Source organism: Mustela nivalis (genome assembly GCF_964662115.1).
Source record: "Mustela nivalis genome assembly, chromosome: 8".
NCBI classification, from domain to species: Eukaryota; Metazoa; Chordata; class Mammalia; order Carnivora; family Mustelidae; genus Mustela; species Mustela nivalis.
The window spans coordinates 34,768,150-34,787,988 of record NC_139027.1 but is presented as its reverse complement, the minus strand read 5'-3'; the positions used below and the strand labels follow the sequence as shown (position 1 = coordinate 34,787,988).

Genomic DNA, 19,839 nt, shown 5'->3' with positions numbered 1-19,839 from the left:
AAACTCTCTCTCCTCGGAGTGGACCCCCACGTAACAATGTGTCCAAAGCTCTTCAGGTGATTCCTACATGGAGCCACCGATGAGAATCCCTACATGTCTCCAACTAGGGCCCTTCTAGCAGTACCAAAGAAGGCAGGCTGGTGTGAGCTCACACTGTCCGGCAGTCAGCCAACCGCCCAGTTAAACAGACGTGTATCGTGGGCTTTCCTCTTACGGCGCAAAAATGTGCACATACCCTGCCTCGGGCCCAGCCTTGTCCTAGAACCAAATTCTGCCTTTCTCCCAAAATTCAGAACAAAATGCCTGAAAGCGGACAAGCTGAAGCATGGAAAATCCTCTTTCAAGCGCCAGGAGCGCCAGGAGACTCGTTCTCTGTCTTCCGTCGGTGAAAAACAAGGGTAGGGACCGGCCCCAAAGATCACATTTCCTTCGGATGGCCCTTCCATCAGAGGACTGGAGGGACGTGACAACACACGTAGGCAGTACTTCCAGGGTCTTACAATTCTCCCATACATCTTCTATCACCTGGCTACAGCAACTGGAACGCTCTATGCAAGCCGCCAGAGAGCCTTCAGCCCGGTTCCCAGAAACGTGCGCTTGCGCAAAATTTCACACGTCATAGTGGAGCGCACAGACCGCTGAGACTTCTGGGAAATGGAGTCTGTGAGGAGGCCGAACACTGTGAGCGCAGACGTCAGAGCCTTTACGCAGGCGCATTGCTTTTCAGACCTGAAGAGGCGCCGTCTTCCTGGGTACCCAGCACTCTGTGTAGGAGGTGAGCTCAGGCTGCGAGTGTTTGACTTCGAGATGTGGAGTGAGCGCAGCGGCCGAGAGAAGGGGACACTGAGAACTTGGGGGAGGTGCTATGGGAATTCAACGGGGTGACGCGGGCAGAGCCAGCCTGCAGAGAGAGAGAGAGAGAGAGAGTGAGTGTGTGTGTGTGTGTGTGTGTGTGTGTATCCCCGCTCGGAGAGGTGCAGATGGAAAGTTGCCCCTCGCCTCCTGTGTGTGTGTGTGTGTGTATTCCATCGAGAGTGGGCACTGTCAGGAGTGATCTTTCATCATACACCCACTATATGCCAGATCCCAGCTTGCAGGTTGGAAGTTTGGAGCCTTCTTCCGCTCCTGTCGTCCTCCTTCCCATAATGGGTGTTTAATAAATATGGGTGGAATCAACACTAAATCTTTGGGGACGCTGGCTCCACCCCTCCGTCTTTCTCAGAAAACATCTCAGATTGTCTCGGTTAGCTCCCTCCGTACGAGGCCCTCATTTAAGGATAGATACATCATGTTTTAGACTACATCATTGAACATTAAAAAAAAAAAAAAAATTAACCAAGGAAGTTTAACTTTTAAGCTGGTTGGAATCCATTGTTGAAACCGGTGATTATTATTTAGCTTAGTGACAAGTTTGATTCTAGAGGTAACTACATCTCTGAGATATCTGTGATTTTAAAAATGATATTTGCAAATTGAGTCTGAGATGCAGTCCTTAAAGCACTTGGCTTGACATATATGGTTATCCATTAAACCAGTAATTAAAGCTACCTTAATGCCTAATGTGTCTGTTTCAGCTGTCAACATCATGCACAATCTTTTCTTAGTTCAGAGGAATGAATGGTAAAACGAATGCTTTAATATCATTCTTTAGTTGCTAAGGGCCTTGATGAGGCAGGGCCTATCATGGAGGAGGTAGGATTTGAGGTGGGGGGGGGGGGACAGGGAAGAAGTAGCAAAGCCTTAGGCAGATTTGAGAGGGAGCTGATTTTAACTGGAGTGAAGTGTCAAGGAGTAGTGGGAGACAAGGGTGGAGAAAAGTACACTGGCATGAGAACAGAGGACAAAGATCAGGACAAAACACAGGGCAACTGGATAGTATAGTTCTGATCTGAAGACTATCAGGAAGAAAACTATTTGGGGACAGAAATTCTAGAGGTCACATCCAGGACTAGAGAGAGAAAGGGACTAGTGGCAGGGGGCCAGTTGGGAATGCAAGGTAATCCTGATGTGGGTTGTTATTACAGACCTGAATTAATGGTGTCAGTGGTAGGAAAGGATAAAAATGACAATGCAGAAGAAGAGTCAGAAGGACCTGGTGAGGGGTGCCTGGGTGGCTCAGTGAATTAAAACCTCTGACTTCAGGTTGGGCCATGATCCCATGGTCCTGGGATCAAGCCCCGTGTTGGGCTCTCTGCCTGATGGGGAGCCTGCTTCCCCCTGTCTCTCTCTGCCTGCCTCTCTGCTTACTTGTGATCTCTGTGTGTCAAATAAATAAATATTAAAAAAAAAAAAAGAAGAAGAAGAAGAAGAAGGACCTGGTGACTAGATTTGGGAGGAAAGAGAGCAAGTTAAAAGTGAATTGGAGTCATCTGGGAAAATGATAGAACATCTGACAGAAATGTCAAGCTAGGGAGAGGGATTAATTGCGGAGTTGCATAGGGGAAGATGTTTTAAGGTGCTGGCAGAATGCCTGAATCAAAATTTGCAGTCACTTGGAAATGCCAGCTGAGTTTGGAAGAGTCATGGGGACTAGACTGGAAACCATCTTTGTAGAGGTGGAAAATGGAGGGCCAGGTGGATGGACTTTCTGAGGGATAGCAGGAACATTGTACAAAGACTAAGTGTTGTTGGGCAGCAACCAGGTTTCCAGGGCAAGACTGGGGAAAAGAAGCCAGAACTTGTCAGAATAATCAAAAGCTGCAGAGAAATGAAGATAAGGAGAAAAAGACTATGGTAATTAGAGGTGCATTGGTCATTTTCAAGTGTACAGTTTCAGATGGTGAGGGGTGACAAGAACAGAAAAAGATTCAAAAAGAGGAGATGGAGTTGATAAGTATGTGTTACCAAGAACTTTGATCATGAAAGGAAAACCTAAATGAGAACTCTTTTGCTAAAGAGAGGCCATGGGATTCGGTGAAGAAGGTTTCAGAGAGATGAGAGTTGTATCTGTTTGAAAATATGGGGAAGAAGTTACTGGTGAGCTGGGAGATGGTGGAGAAAGCAAGACCTGGTAATGCAGGGACCAGATTCTGAAAAGCAACAGTAGTGGAAAAGGAGGTAGGACACACAGGACACTCAGGGAAAGACCCAGAGACAGAAACATTTCTGTTTCGTCTTCACACCCCATGCTACCACGCACATAGCAGGTCCTTGGATGTATTTGTTGACTCAGGGTGAATGAGTGGATGAATGGGTTGGTATTGGGCAGTCAAAAGGAAAGCAATTTTCATTTATTGAACAGACTAAGATAAACACTTTACATTAACTGTCTCATTTACTGTTTATAACTACTCTGTGAGGTAGGTAGTAAACAACTGGAGGTCAACCTTTAGCTTAATTTGCCCAAGCCTTCATCGTTAATAAATACGTGCCCATGGAATGCTTTTTACCACACAGACTTTGGAATTCTTGTGAGCATTCTTCCAAAATCGAATGGCAAGGATGCAAACAGGAAAAGCTTTCCAGGCAAGGGCTCATTTGAAGATCTAGAATAAGAATTTGAAGAGTTGTTCTTTTTTTTTCTCTAGAAATACTCTGAGAACCAGCAGTTGGACAAGAGAAAACACAAGTGACTCCATGTGAATTTGGTATACTTGGGGAGCCCTGAGTATCACTGGGAGGCTACTGAAGCGACTGCCAGGGGAGGGAAGTCAGCCTGGCAGGGATCCCACGAATAATAGCACCTCAGGAGTATTGGCTGTAGTGGAAAAGGTTACTGAATGGCTGGGGAGCTTTTATGCCCACCACCATTTGTAAGGTGTTCAGTGTTCATTTTATGAAGTCGTAATCCAATAAACAAAACAAAATTGTCTTTAAGGATTTAAACATTGAGCAGTTTCAACTACAATCTCAGATGTAGTTCAGCGGATTTGTTTGAAAAGCTCAAATGGCTTTCGACAACATATTCAAATACTTTGATTCCAAAGTGATTCCTACTCTTACACTTAAACCTATTCTAAAAAAGCAACAACACATTGTAATTAATGTTTTCATTCTTTCTACCTTCCTAAGACTATAACCCGTGTAGCCCATTATTCTATATGCTTTATTTGTATTCTACTTACGCATCACAATAGCTCTGAGGTAGGTACTTTCATTATTCTAATTTTACAGATGACTGGGTGAACTGAGACAGAGGTTGAGAAACTTGCCTAAGGTCATACAGGTAGTAAGCAGAGCTGGAATTTTATTTCTGGCAGTCTCTCCTGTATCTCAAAATACTAATTTGGACTTCTTATGAGGGCCCAAGAGTAATGTGGTGTTTTTTTTAATAGTTTTTTTTTTTTTAAGATTTTTTTTATTTATTTGACAGAGATCACAAGTAGGCAGAGAGGCAGGCAGAGAGAGAAGGAAGCAGGCTCCCTGCTGAGCAGAGAGTCCCATGCTGCGGGGCTCCATCCCAGGACCCCCAGGATCATGACCTGAGCCAAAGGGAGAGGCTTTAACACACTGAGCCACCCAGGTGCCCCAAGAGTAATGTTTTAAAACCCTTCTGGGAATGGGGGAATCTTGACAAGCAAGGGAAGGATTACAGTCTTAAACAGCACAGCTTTCAGGCTACTGATGATATCTTAGCTGTTTCCATTTGTGTATATATCACTCTACCTCCTCCTAACAAGATTCAAATCCCAATCTCTCAGGTCCAAAAAAAAAAAAAAAAAGTAGTTACACTAAACATGTTTTCCAGTATTTTTTTTAAGTTTTTACCTTTTGCATAGTTTTTTTTTTTTTTAAAGATTTTATTATTTGACAGAGATCACAAGTAGGCAGAGAGGCAGGCAGAGAGAGAGGGGGGAAACAGGCTCCCCACTGAGCAGAGAGCCTGAGGGGGGCTCAATCCCAGGACCTGGAGATCATGACCTGAACCAAAGGCAGAGGCTCAATCCACTGAGCCACCCAGGTGCCCCATCTTTTGCATAGGTTTAAACATTTTTGCAAACTGGTGTTCACCCTCAAGGTGGTAATCTTTGAAAGTTTTGCTTGGCCAGTGCTCAATAACCCATTGTCTAGTAAATATGTATTGGTCTGGTCTTTTTGAAAACTTAACTGTACCTTAGTAGTATCTCATAATAAGACAATCTAGTGGGCTCATCTCCTAAAGGAGGAAGGATTAAGTCTGCATGATTACTTTGCCTCTTTAGACGAGCTCATACTCCTTCCTCTCCCCAGTACTGATTAGTCTGTTTGGGGTTTGACATTCCTGATTCTGGGATTACTTGGTTTATCCACATTCCCTTGATTTCTTTTATATATCCTAAGGATACATCTATACTTTGTGAATAGTCATACAATTAATAGAAAAAAAAAAACAAACCAAAGTACTTGTTTGTATCACTAAAGGTGTATTTGCCCTCTTTGTATTACAATTATTTTTAAAATATATTATTTTTTTTCTCATTTTGAGTATGGAACTTGTGGTCTTTCAAAATTCAAACTGTTTCATTCAGCAATAATAATTTTTATAACCTGGCCAGTGGAAGCCAGAATCACCTGGTTGGTTGGCAACAGCTCAAACTCTAAATACTCCAAACTGTACCCAGTAGCTTTCCCTCCAAACCTCCTCCTCTGTTGCTCATCTCCATGATTGGTACCTCAGTGCACACCGTTGTTCAGATCAGTGACCTGGAGATCATTCTTGCTTCTCCCATCACCCTCAGCCTCCACAGTAAGTCTGTTGTCTGTTCTTCATTTTTTTTTTTTTTTTAAGATTTTTTTAATTTATTTGTCACAGAGAGAGAGCACAAGCAGGGGGAGCTGCAGACAGGAAGAAGCAGGCTCCCCAATGAGCAAAGAACCCAATGCAGGACTCGATCTCAGGACCCTGAGATCATGATCTGAGCTGAAGGCAGATACTTAACCCACTGAGCCACCCAGGCATCCCTGTTCTTAATGTCTTGACAGTAGTTCCACTTTTGTCCATTTCTGCTGTCACTACTTTCATTCAGCTTTTCATCATTTTTCCTTATTTAATTATGAGATTCCTCACTGGTCTTCTCACCTCCATTCTGCTACAGCTACCCAGAATGGCATGGTTGCCTGTGTTGGAGGTCCCCAAGATCACCCCCCATTCAGGGATTTGCTGGAAGGATGTGGGGCTCAGCCTATACTTGCATTCATGGCTAAGACAAGGATGTACAGCTAGGTCAATCAGGGATGAGAGAGGCAGAGTCTGGAGAAACCCAACTACTGGCTTTCTTGTGCTCTCTCCCTGCCATGAGGAGTCACACCAAACGCATCCTCTCCAGCAATAAAAATGCAACAACGTGTGTGATGTTCCAGCTCACAAAGGCTCATTAGAGGCTCAGAGCCCAAGTTTTTTTTATTGAGAGCAGGTCAGGCAGGCACTCTCTGCCTAACACATACCAAAATTTCAGACCCTCCGGCAGGAGAGCAAGTGTTCAACATAAACCACATCGTTTGTTCAAATAGTTTGGCATAATGGGCCACCCTTCTTTCTTAGGGAACCCTCCCCAAATCGAAGTTCCCAGACCCCAGCCAAGGACCAACCTCGCAAATGGAATTTTCTGAGAATAGCTATCTTGGGTCTGCTTTAACTTTTCTATATACCCACATTCCTTCTTATTTTTTTCCCCTGTACACCAACGTAAATACAGACTCATAAAAACAAAAATCAGGGAATTGGGGCACCTGGGTGGCTCAGTGGGTTAAGCCGCTGCCTTCGGCTCGGGTCATGATCTCAGAGTCCTGGGATCGAATCCCGCATCAGGCTCTCTGCTCAGTGGAGAGCCTGCTTCCCTCTCTCTCTCTCTGCCTGCCTCTCCATCTACTTGTGATTTCTCTGTGTCAAATAAATAAATAAAATCTTTTAAAAAAAAATCAGGGGGGGCGCCTGGGTGGCTCAGTGGGTTAAGCCGCTGCCTTCGGCTCAGGTCATGATCTCAGGGTCCTGGGATCGAGTCCCGCGTCGGGCTCTCTGCTCAGCAGGGAGCCTGTTTCCCTCTCTCCCTCTCTGCCTGCCTCTCTGACTACTGTGATCTCTCTGTCAAAATAAATAAATAAAATCTTTAAAAAAAAAAAATCAGGGAATAAAGAATGACAAGAAATAGAATAAAACCACTTGAAATGCCACCACTCAAATTGCACTTACATTTTAGTGTACACTATTTCAGTCCTTTTTCTTTACATATGCACATACACAAGTAAATAGCTTTAAGTATGCATTCTTCACTTAATATTTGTACATTTGTTTAAAAAAATTTTTTTAACAAAACATCACAGACAAAGTTGAACTCTCCTGGTTATCTGTCCCAATTCCATATCCCTCCCTTCCCAGAGATAACTCATAATTTGGTACTTACTGTCCCACACAGATTTTTATAGATATTATTTACCTGTTTTTAAGTTTGGGTTTTTTTTTTTTTAAGATACATTTATTTGAGAGAGAGAGAAAGAGTGTGAGCTTGGTAAGGAGGGGCAGAGGAAAAAAGAGAACCTCATGCAGACTCCCCAGTGAGTGTGTAGTCTGATGCAGGGATCAACCTCATGACCCTGAGATCATGGCCCTAGATCATGACCTGAGCCAAAATCAAGAGTCAGAGGCTTAACCGATTGAGCCATCCAGGTGCCCTGTTTTTTAAGTTTTATATAGATGTTACACAGTAATTCTAAAACTTTATTTTTTTGCTCAGTAATTACCTTTTATGATTTATTATTAACACTAAGCTCTACTTCATTCATCTTAATGTATAATACTCCAATACACATAAGTTCACACATAAAATAACAATTGGTTTTTCTGATGAACATTTAAGTTGTTTGCAGTTTATCACTAGTGATCTTTTCCTCAATGATTTGTAATGCCGGTTCAGTTGTATATCAAGTTTCCGTACATGTTTGGATATGTTGGGGATTTTTTTATTCTAGTCTATTGGTCTGTTATCTGTGTGGCTATTTTTTTCATGAAAATGAAAATCATATTATAGCATTGAGGTTAGAAACTGATGGACAGACCTGGGTTCAAATTCTCCCTCAAATTCTCCCTTTTAACCCTAACTTTTCTAATCTGTAAGATAGTACCTATCTGTGGGGCACCTGGGTGGCTCAGTGGGTTAAAGCCTCTGCCTTCAGCTCAGGTCATGATCCTGGGGTCCTAGGATCGAGCCCCACATCGCTCTCCGCTCAGCAGGGAGCCTGCTTCCTTTCCTCTCTCTCTGCCTGCCTCTCTGCCTACTTGTGATCTCTGTCAAATAAATAAAATCTTAAAAAAAAAAAAGATATTCTCACTTACTTCCTTAGGACAAACTCCTAGGAAAGATTTGCTGAGCCAGAGTATGTGTGTTCCAAGGCTCTTCATACAATTTGCAATGATCTTTCTAAAACACAAATCTGATAATACTTCCATGTTGAAATACTTCAGTGATCTCCATGCTTGTGGTCCCTCTTCCATGTATGGGACCATACAAAGCTGTCCTTGATCTAGCTGGTCTCTGTCTACTTCCCCACTGCACTGCTCACAGCCTAGACTGCTGCCATTCTAAGCTAGTTCCAGTTGTTCATTTTTCCATGTAAAGACACACCTCCTTATTTTTGAAAACTTGGTACTTTTCCTGCCTAGAATGTTCCACCTCTTCCCCCAAATCAAGCCTTACATCCCATTTCTGCCAAGGAACTTACAGCCTCCTGTCTGGATGAGGCAAGCCTCTGCTGGGCTCTGAGAGTTTGTTGTGGGTATCTCTGTATAGTACGTACCCATCCTGTAGTGACACACTATTGGGGCTACTGGTTTGTCCTATATTCTGAGCTATAAGCTTTTAGAGGACAAGGACAGTGTCCTAAAGTTTTTGTGTTTGGTATAAATAGCTGGTGCTGAATAAATGTTGGTTGGATAGACGGATGAATGAATTCAAGGATCAGTACCCGTATCCCCTTGACCACAGGAGAGTACTCGGGGCGCCCCCTCTTTGCCTCGTCCTTCCTCGGACCGCACTTCCCGTCCCACTCATGATTTCCAGAAATGCTTGACTTAACTGTGTTGACTTAGACTCTTGCCTGTGGGAAACTGAGACCTACTCAGCTAACTCAAGGAAAGGGGGTTAGCGATAGGATTCACACCAAGCCTAAGAAGGTTACAGGAATCCCAGAATAAAGGAGGCTGGTCTAAATGCAAATTGGAGCCCAGGGGTGGTCTGCATGCATTGAGGGACTTCACACCAGTAAAAAACCCGTAAGTCTTTGCTCCAGTGTTTCACCACTAAGGTGACCAGGCTCTTCTTCCCCCAGCCTGTGTCTAGTCTTCCCGGGTCCTGCCTCCTACACACTCATGGAATCTGCTTCCGGGTAGCTTTGGCTCCCCTGATCCTCATGGTTACTTCCGTCCCTCCTGATACCCTTTCAGCTCATTGCTCACCTGTTGTGCTGACATTTCTTAGCTCATGTTCCCCTTTTCAAGGTAGATCACATCTCAGTTCACTACCTGAGGCCTACGTCAGTGTGGCTCCAGGAGGGAGAGACAGTGTCATGTGGAACAAGATGTGGCTGCCCAACAGTGGCTCCTTTAGCACAGAGTTACAAATGGGGTATTTTTCCCTTAATGAGGCTGTGGGTATTTACTGGACATGTCTTTCCATATAGTCATTTATAAAATTTCTTAGACTTCTTACCTGGTAACCGTCAGGGCAATATTGAATGTGAACTTATATAGTATAAGCTTCATATGTTCTTGATTCCCAGGAACAGAGCTCTACGTCTGGGGTCATGGTCAAACCAGCACCCACTTGTGTCCTGAATAGCACTATCCGTGGCCTTTCATTCCAACTCTGGTTTAGGGTGGGGTTGCTCCTAGCCTGGCTTTGCTTTGTCTTTCCTGTTTGTAGGGTATTAAGAAAGAGAATGGGTATATAACTCACTGGTATTTGGAGATTTCTTGCTTTATGGGTCAAAAAACTACAAACCAAGACTTGTCTTTCTCATCCCATACCTTTTCCTCATTAGGACTCTGCCCTTTTCTACAAGGAGAGTACACAGGAGGGAATGGCTGCTGTGTCTCCGACTGCCAGATGCCAGGTGAGGTGAACTTTGTGTGTCTGGAATACTCGGTTAGTCTCCAGATTGTAACCACTTTTCTCTCTTTATCTGGGAGCTGCTTCAGTCAAACTGAGCCAGGTAAATGAAAGGCTCTGGGGGGGAGTGCGTCTTTCCCATTTGACTTGTGGTATCCTTCAGTGACCTCCTCTTGCCTTGAACATGTGCCCAGTAGTGTGTCACCAGGGACACGGCCCCTGTGGACTTGGCTCTGAGAGCTTTTGCCTAAAAAATGATGGTACAGGTTGGCTTGGGTGGTTTGAGGGAACAGTTCCTGTCCTGACCTGCCTTCAGTGCATCCATTTGAGAGTGGACCCCAAGTATTCCAGGAAGTGTTGGGTTAGGCTGGGGGATATGATACTTGCTGAAGAGCCCCTCAATGAGGTGGTAAGAGTCCCAAAGAGAGATGAGTATAGGTAGAGACATGGGGCTTGCCCCACACCTGCCCATGGACCTGGAGTCATGAATTCTATGCTCTAGCTTAGAACTTGCACACTGGAAACTCATCTGGGGTTTTAGGATTGGGGGTAAAGATGCTGTCTTACACAATCACAAAGCATTTGCGTGAAATGAGGGGATCCTAAGGACAATCTAATCAATACCATCATTTTAAGGATTTGTAAAACAACAACAACAACACCCAGATAATTGGTAGAATTCAAATAAGGTTGTAGATTATAGTATAATATCAATGGTGTTTGCTTGACTTTCATAATTACACTGTGATTATATTAGAGAATATCCTTGTTTTTATAAAATAGGAGTAAAGAGGCATCATGTTTGCAAGTTACTCTCAAGAAGTTCAGGAAAGAGGAGAATGTGTATTTACTGAGAGAGACAAAAAGATAAAGCACATGTGGAGAATGTTAACATTTGGGGAAGCTGGGTGAAGGGTACATAGGCATTCTTTGTTCTGTTCTTGCAAATTATCTGAAATTTACAGGCTTGGCTATGAATATAAGAATTAAGACCAAGAACTTCATGCCTCAGGGAATTATGCCACTTTCTCCCAAGTGCTTCAAAGCCCTGCTTCATCAGAACAATTTTACTTACCCTCCTTCCACAACCTCAGGGCTATCATCTTGATGACTGTTTCGTCTGGTCCATATAAAGAGAAGAGAAGGGTTTTAAGTAAGGGGCAATGTGATTGTGTTTCCAGGAATCAGTGACATTCGAGGATGTGGCCGTGATTTTCACAGATGAGGAGTGGAGACATCTAGTCCCTATTCAGAGGGACCTCTACAAGGAGGTGATGCTGGAAAACTATAAGAGTATTGTCTCATTAGGTAAGGAGAGCTTCCCATAAGAAGTTAGACTCGGTACTGTGTTAATGGGGGGGTTGAGGGGCCAATAAATGATACCTCTTCTCCCACCTGACTTCTGAAGCAGTGAGAGACAAGATAGAGGAGTAGAAGGTATGGCTTAGGGGTACAGCGACAGTGGGCTTCTTCATCCTGAACCCCAAGATTGGACAGACTGGCTTCCTGAGCCATGGGCAGATTGTACAACCCCAGCCTCCCTTGTTCAGAAGCCTGTCCCTATAGTATAGAGGACCCACTCTCCAAAGGGGGTGGGGGGCAAACAGAAGAAGCTGAGTTACATATGCCCAGTTCCTCCACCAGCTCATCCGTCAGGTAACTTACTCAGCTCCGTCCAGAGGACTAAGGATGCCATCTTGTTGAGAGAAAATTTCTCCTCAGAGAAGCAGAGGAGGGGAGGAAGAAGTGTTTTCCTTTATTTATTTTTTTTAAAGATTTTATTTATTTATTTGACAGAATGAGAGAAAGAGTACAAGGAGGGGGAATAGCAGGTAGAGATGGAGAAGCAGGCTCCCCACTGAGCAGAGAGCTCAATCCCAGGCCCCCGGGATCATGACCTGAATCGAAGGCAGTTGCTTAACCGACTGAACCACCCAAGTGCCCCAAGTGTTTTCCTTTAAAAAGAGGGCAGGTGTGGGTATAGAAATACAAACTTGTGCTTCAGAGTAAGTCACTAAAAGTGTGTTTCATTTTGAATATTTATCTTAAGTGCAGGCTTAGATAGAGGCCCACAGAAGGCACTTTGCAGTTATAGAGACTTGGCTGACAAAAGGAAAATTAAGAATGACTGCTCTGAAGGCCCCCGCCCGGCTGGCTCAGTCTATAGAGCGTGGAACTCTTGATCTGGGGGCGTGCGTTTAAGCCCCACATTGGGTGTAGAACCTACTTTAAAAAAAGAAGAAGAAAAGGAAAAAGAAAAAGAATGTTGGTTTGAGATATTCATGAGAAGTAAAGGTTGGGCTCCTGTACATAATGCCAACCTCTCAGGAACTTCCAGAATTAAGAGACTGAGAGAGTGTGCAGATTCAGAAATAGGTATAAAACAAGCAACAGGTGGCCATCAGAGGACTCACACTGCAGGTTTTCTATGAGGCCAGTCAAGAATTTAAGTATGCCAAATAGGAAAAACAGGATAGCCAGGATAGAATGTTCAGGGAGCACTAAGGGAGACTGCTGAGCCTTTGTCACAGACTTTGGTGGGATGAAATATTGGGGAAAATAGAATTCCTAAGATCAGAAACAGGAAACCAAACAGGAAGGCAATGCATGTGGCCCATTTGTAGTAGGTGATCAGAATTTAACCAGATAGGTGATCCTTGGGCTCAATAAGAAGGTGTTTCTCTTTCACAAGTTGGGGACCCCCAATGTAAGGGAAGTTTAGACTTCAAGACTGCTTCTAGGATGGATTGTTTCTTTCAGTGACCAAAAATGGATAGACTCACTTGTAGAAATTCATCCCAAGCAAATAATAGCATCAGCAGCCCCGAGTGTACAAAGATGTTCGTCACATCATTGTTTGTTAATAGCAAAACAGTAAAAACAGTCTGAATGGCTGTCAGCAGGAGATTAAATAAATTAGATTATCCCATACAACTAACAGCGTGTAGCCATTAAAGTGGTGATGTAGATCTGTGCTAGTCAAAGTAAAGTAACACTTTATTATGTGAAAAAAATAAAATTTACAAATTAGCATTATTTCATAACCCAGTTTTTAACAGAATGTATCTATAGGTATCTTTCAGTTTCAAAATGAATAGAAAGAAAGAAAAAATGAATACAAAGTACAAAAGGTGATCTTTCTTTTTATTTCTACTTACCTCTAATTCTCCTACGATGAACGTGACCCTCTTGTGTAAATAAAAGCTTAATACTAAAGGGTAAACCAACCGACAAAATTACACGTTTTTTTACTCAGGATGATCTGTTTTCATTCTTATCTTTCCTGAGCCAAGGACTCCTTTTCACGATTGTACCAGTGCTAAAGCTATGACATCCCATTCACTTCAGTGGGGAGAATAAACACATTAGTTCAAATGGATTTTATCAACTTTTGACCAAGTGCTACTTGTTCCTTTGTAGAACCTCAGTCTTGACCTCCATTGTGAGCTTCCCACATCCTTTTGCCTCACTTTGTACTCTGCATTCCCAGCGTGGGTCCTCTGGCTTTCCATTTTCTGTCAGAAAGAGTGAGAGGTTGGGTTTAAGCTTTGGAATAGTTGCTTATTTCCATCTTATACCTGGCTTGTTTCTTTCTCCCTGAGCAGGACTTCCAGTTCCTCAACCTGACATCATTTTTCAGTTGAAGAGAGGGGATGAGCCTTGGGTAGTTGATCTTCATGGATCTGAGGAGAGAGAATGTCCAGAGAATGTCTCTCTAGGTAACTGTGTATGAACAGAGCAGGGCCGACTTTTGTTTTGTGACTGTTATTTGGTGGGTGTGTGGGAAGGAGGCTTGGGTACCACAGTTTTCTCACATTCACATCTTCTGCTTTAGTGTTTATTCTCTGTCACCCACCAGCTTTCATTTTTTTTTCTCCACACATGAAAGTGTTACTCCTCTTTATCCACCAAATGTTGTTTTTCTCTCAGATCTGTCATGTTGCCCATACACACCTATTGCCCACCGCCCCCCCACACCACTTAGCCTACTCTCCCAATTATCCTGGCCACGCTCCCAGTGGAAAGTCTTCTCTCTCTTCTGAGCTGTCCGCTGTCAGTTCTGTTCTCTTTTCAAGTCTCTGTCTTTTCCCAACACGAACAACTGTCTATGGGAGCCAGCGGGGCAGTCCCTGTACACTACTGTTCAGATTTATTGTAGCATCTCATCTTTCTGCTGTCGCACTGTAGTATTTCCTAGCCCAGGAGAGAAATTGCATCTGTATTTTCTGTCTCTTCCAGACCGGGAGACTAAGCCCAAGATTCACGGTCCTTCAGAAGGAGAAGAATCAGAAGGAAGGGGGAGGGGAAAGCTTCGAGGAGAAGTTCCCGTGTGTCCTAAATTCAATGCTCATGCACTGGAGGGTGAGTCAGAAGCAGGGAAAGAGAGGCCTGCCATCCAGACCTGCAAGAAGTCCCTTTCCCAGAAGGAAAGCTTGCAGCCGGGGTCTACCCCTCTCAAGAAAATCCTCACTAAAGAGAGAGACCAGGAATGCAGCCACTGTGGGAAGACCTTTTTTGACCACTCATCCCTTACCCGCCACCAGAGGACTCACACTGGAGAGAAGCCCTATGACTGTCACGAGTGTGGGAAGGCCTTCAGTCACAGGAGCAGTCTCAGTAGACATCTGATGTCTCACACGGGGGAGAGCCCCTATGAATGCAATGCGTGTGGGAAGGCCTTTTTCGACCGGTCGTCCCTAACTGTCCATCAGCGAATTCATACTGGAGAGAAGCCCTTTAAATGCAGTGAGTGTGGAAAAGCCTTCTTCGACCGCTCATCCCTTACTCGACACCAGAGAATCCACACCGGAGAAAGCCCTTATGAATGTAATCAGTGTGGGAAAGCCTTCAGCCAGAAAAGTATTCTCACTCGACATCAGCTCATCCACACCGGCAGGAAGCCTTACGAATGTAACGAGTGTGGGAAAGCCTTCTACGGCGTGTCATCACTGAACAGACATCAGAAGGCTCACACTGGAGAACCTCACTATCAGTGCAGTGAGTGCGGGAAAGCTTTCTTCGACCGTTCATCCCTTACACAGCATCAGAAGATCCACACCGGAGACAAGCCGTATGAGTGCGCCGAATGCGGGAAAGCCTTTAGCCAGAGATGCCGGCTCACGCGACATCAGCGAGTGCATACAGGAGAGAAACCCTTTGAATGCAGCGTGTGTGGGAAAGTCTTCAGTTCTAAGTCATCCGTTATTCAACACCAACGGCGTTATGCCAAACAAGGAATAGACTGAGTTGGGTGAAAGCTTTAGTCAAAGGACCTCCGTAGAAACTCAAGCTAGGTCTTCCCCATTGTAAGCAAACCCATCCTTTGAGCATTCTACTTATTCTGGCTACACCTCTCCTTTTCCACCTCTGCTACCACAGTGTGAATAAACATTCTCTACTTACCGTGTTCTAGAACTGCAGGATGCCAGAAGTTAGGATGTGACTCTAAAGGGTCGACACTTTGCAGAAGTTTGTTAGACAACAGGATAAATATTAGGAGGTGATCGTCAGACATGTTTCTTGTCTGAGGCCCCAAATATCACTGCACTTTAATAACCGGAGGCTCGAGCAGGAGGGAAGGCGAAGTTAAAACAGCACTGTTGTTTCCAGAACACTTCTTTTTATAGCTTGCGTCCCTTTCCCTGGGAGCTTTTTTGGGCCATGGTCTTGTTCTTTGTGTCCCAACTTCTAGGTTCCTTTCTTCTACTACTACTACTACTACTACTACTACTATTGCTGGCTAGCACTTAGTGCTACTACTACTACTACTGCTGGCTAGCACTTACTGAGCGCTCACTATGGGGTAAGCACTCAGTGGAAAGTTTGGCAAAGAGTAGACTGTTTGGTCCTCTCACCAACCCTGTGAAGTAGAAGTAGGTACTATTACTATCCTCATTTTACATATAAGCAGACTAAAATTTAGAGGTATTAAATAATTTGCCCAAAGTGACACAGCTTGTAAAAGGTGAAGCTAATCCTTGAATACAAGTCTACCTTCAGAGTCTATTCTCTTAACCATTATGCTATGTGGTTTAATAATTTATGTACAGGTATCATCTCCTCAACTAGATTAGAAGCACTTGGAGGCGTGACTTAGGTGTCTTTGCATCTCACACAGTGCCTTGCATATAATAGGTGCTCAATAAATATTTATCTGAATTAGTGATTTTTCTACTTATCAGGTTCTCTCTATTTAAAACATCTGTTGAGTGTACATCCTTTCTCTGAATTTTCAGTGTAGACTGCACCTTTATCCTCTCAGGCGCCCATTACTGTGGTAGTCATTGAATTCTTCCCTCTTATTTTTTTTTATTAAAAGATTTTATTTATTTGTCAGAGAGAGAGAGTGTGTGCATGCACAAGCAGGTAGAGGCAGAGAGAACCAGGCTCCCTGCTGAGCAAGGAGCCAGATGCAGGACTTGATCCTAGGACCCCAGGATCACAACCCAAGTCAAAGGCAGGGGCTTAACCGACTGAGCCACCCAGGCATCCCTAACCTCTTCCTTACTGAACAGGGGTTTGTTAAGCTTTGGTGCCATAATAAGTAACCCCCAAACTGAAAATTCACATCTCACATAAAATCTGTTATGAGTCAGTCTGTCTCACTCCATCTTCATCATTTAGAACATGTTGCCTCTAAGGGTATCATGAAAGAGAAAGCTGGAAGATATTTTAGGTTATTTCTAAGAACCATCACTTGTGTCCACATCTCATAAACCAGAACCTAGCACCAGAGGCCAGAAAAGTAAACAAGCACCTCAGTATTTGGTAACATCAAAAGTGTCTGTCACGAATTACATTTTGCACATTACTGACATTTTGCACATTATGCTTAGACCAGTCTTTCTTTTTTTTCTTTTTTTTTTTTAGTTTCATATGTTGTTTTTTTAATATATAATTTTTTATTTTTTATAAACATATATTTTTATCCCTAGGGGTACAGATCTGTGAATCATCAGGTTTACACACTTCACAGCACTCACCAAAGCACATACCCTCCCCAATGTCCATAATCCCACCCCCTTCTCCCAAACCCCCTCCCCCCAGCAACCCTCAGTTTGTTTTGTGAGATTAAGAGTCACTTATGGTTTGTCTCCCTCCCAATCCCATCTTGTTTCATTGATTCTTCTCCTACCCACTTAAGCCCCCATGTTGCATCACCACTTCCTCATATCAGGGAGATCATATGATAGTTGTCTTTCTATGCTTGACTTATTTCGCTAAGCATGATACGCTCTAGTTCCATCCATATTGTAGCAAATGGCAAGATTTCATTTCTTTTGATGGCTGCATAGTATTCCATTGTGTATATATACCACATCTTCTTGATCCATTCATCTGTTGATGGACATCTAGGTTCTTTCCATAGTTTGGCTATTGTGGACATTGCTGCTATGAACATTCGGGTGCATGTGCCCCTTTGGATCACTACGTTTGTATCTTTAGGGTAAATACCCAATAGTGCAATTGCTGGGTCATAGGGCAGTTCTATTTTCAACATTTTGAGGAACCTCCATGCTGTTTTACAGAGTGGCTGCACCAGCTTGCATTCCCACCAACAGTGTAGGAGGGTTCCTCTTTCTCCGCATCCTTGCCAGCATCTGTCATTTCCTGACTTGTTTATTTTAGCCATTCTGACTGGTGTGAGGTGATACCTCATTGTGGTTTTGATTTGTATTTCCCTGATGCCGAGTGATATGGAGCACTTTTTCATGTGTCTGTTGGCCATCTGGATGTCTTCTTTGCAGTAGACCAGTCTTTCTAAATGACCCTTTCCTGCTCATCATTGCCTTACTTGAGACCTAAAATAGCTCCCTGTTTAATGAAAGCTTCTCTGAATATTTAAGGTCTGCCTTGATGTGATTCCACATTAAGTTCTGACTCCCAAAACTCTTCTATGCCCTGGGCCCAGTCCTTTATTTTTATCTTATTAAGGATCAGGGACTAGGCAGCTTTGGCCCTAGGCATCTGCATTCCCTTCCTAGTTGCTTCAAGTGAAGCCCGGAAGAGGACTTGATTCTAGACAGAGGCTGTCTAGAATTTAGCTTACCTGCATGAATCCCAGTGGACCAAGATGCATTTCTCCTAAGAGGTAAAGCCAGATTCAAGAAGATGGATTGCCAAACAGACACCCTTCCCCCACACCCCAGTCTACTAACAACCCTATTTGTCCACCTTTCTTAAAGCAGATGAGTGACAGGGAAGACTTTTCACGTGTGGACTCTTGAAGCAACCTGAAGAAAAACACTTCAGAGAGTGCAGAATCTATTGGAGTGGATAATATCTCGTATTATTTAATAATGTCAAGTAGAAAATAAAAGGGACTATTAACAGACTTTGGACTGGACTATATCTGAGAGTTCTGAATCTTTAATCTATTCCCTTGTTAAAAATAAACACGATTGAGTATTTCCCCCAAGATATTCTGCCATTGTCAGCAAGATGAGACCAGAACAAATTCAGAACACTAATGGAATTCTGAGTATGCTGATAAGTGAAACAATGGGGACATTGCCTTTGTTCCTTTTTTAAATTTGGTGATCTGCAGAGCATTTTTAAAAATGTGAAGTGCTATTCTACCTCCTACTAAAAATTCTGAGGGAAGGGCCATTTTCCCTTTTAACTGATATCTTCCAAGAGGGCATACAGTACTGGAAGCCTTAAATTTTTTTTTTTAAGATTTTATTTATTTATTTGACAGACAGAGATTACAAGTAGGCAGAGAGGTAGTCAGAGAGAGGAGGAAGCAGGCTCCCTGCTGAGCAGAGAGCCCAATGTGGGGCCATGTGGGGCTCGATCCCAGGACCCTGAGATGATGACCTGAGACGAAGGCAGAGGCTTTAGCCCACTGAGCCACCCAGGCACCCCATGGAGGCCTTAAATTTTGAGGTGTTAGCTTCACCAAATGATCATTGGGTGTACAAATCTTGGAATCAGAAATCGGTCAAATTGGAAGTATGCCCTATTTTTAAAATCAAAAATGAAACTGATGGAATTTTAATATTTGAATTTAATTCAAATATTTAAAATTTTCATGCAGTGTTACTTCAACATGTAATCAATACAAAAAGTATTGAGATACCCTACATCCTTTTTTAAAAAACTGAATCTTCAACTACTTTGTATTTAGAGCACGTCTCAAATTCAGACTAGACATATTTCAAGTGCTCAATAGCTATTGCCTTGAATAGCACAATTTCAGATAGCCATCAGGAGCTTTTAGAGGGAAAAGATAAAGGGATTGTTTTGGTCATTGGAGATGTTGGAGGGATGCTTGCTTCTGGCCATGTGGCAAGCACTCTGCACCTGTATAAGGTAGTCATCTGCTTCCAGTAGGTCAAGTGGGGTCCAAGACTGGGAAGCCTGTTCTTACCATCCCTCAGACACATTTTTAACACATCTCAAAACAGCTGCTTTGATCTCTGTGTGCCTGTCTCCTTTGTTCTGAGTTGGATCTTTTGTTACCTCAGGTGGGGAAGGGATTGTTATTTATGAATCTTTAACAACCCAACCAGGATATGGAGGAGGAAGTACCTAAGATTGCCCGTTAGTGGAAGATGAAAATTACTTTGATAATTTCACGTTTTCTGAGCAGACTATTAGAATCCACTTATGATTCTGGAGGGAGGAGGGGTTCTGTTAGAATGAGCAAAGCATGCATGGGTGCTGGCGAAGGATGTGCCCAGTAGAAGCCACTGGAGCTCCCCCACCACTCCAAGATTGTCAATACAAACAAGGAAAACTACAGCCATGATGATAAAGTTGGAGGTCTTGGGAGTGATTGTTCCACCATTTTCTTTCTGATTCCTTGGTTTGATCA

At 43.4% G+C, this 19,839-nt stretch overlaps 1 protein-coding gene across 3 annotated transcripts; it reads left to right on the top strand.

Moving 5' to 3' along the window:
• The first annotated feature begins 696 nt into the window (after positions 1-696).
• ZNF2 (zinc finger protein 2) lies at positions 697-18,369 on the top strand. 3 transcript variants are annotated; one of them, XM_082744220.1, is made up of 7 exons: positions 697-775; positions 3,528-3,587; positions 4,114-4,165; positions 9,952-10,023; positions 11,201-11,327; positions 13,625-13,738; positions 14,259-18,369. In XM_082744220.1, the coding sequence occupies exons 4-7, from the start codon at positions 9,991-9,993 to the stop codon at positions 15,263-15,265; spliced, it is 1,281 nt and encodes a 426-aa protein (XP_082600346.1). In that variant the 5' UTR covers positions 697-775; positions 3,528-3,587; positions 4,114-4,165; positions 9,952-9,990; the 3' UTR covers positions 15,266-18,369. The 3 variants fall into 3 exon arrangements, with proteins under 3 accessions (XP_082600346.1, XP_082600345.1, XP_082600347.1); XM_082744219.1 differs by lacking the exon at positions 4,114-4,165; XM_082744221.1 differs by lacking the exons at positions 3,528-3,587; positions 4,114-4,165 and having other exon boundaries at positions 711-775.
• Positions 18,370-19,839: the final 1,470 nt, after the last annotated feature.

What these genes read in the sequence shown, in the direction of transcription:
- ZNF2 (XM_082744219.1), top strand. Translation starts at nt 9,991, where the DNA reads ATGGCTGCTGTGTCTCCGACTGCCAGATGCCAG. An exon ending in TAAGAGTATTGTCTCATTAG is followed by an intron (nt 11,328 to 13,624) that starts GTAAGGAGAGCT and finishes CTCCCTGAGCAG; the next exon opens with GACTTCCAGTTCCTCAACCT. An exon ending in TCCAGAGAATGTCTCTCTAG is followed by an intron (nt 13,739 to 14,258) that starts GTAACTGTGTAT and finishes TGTCTCTTCCAG; the next exon opens with ACCGGGAGACTAAGCCCAAG.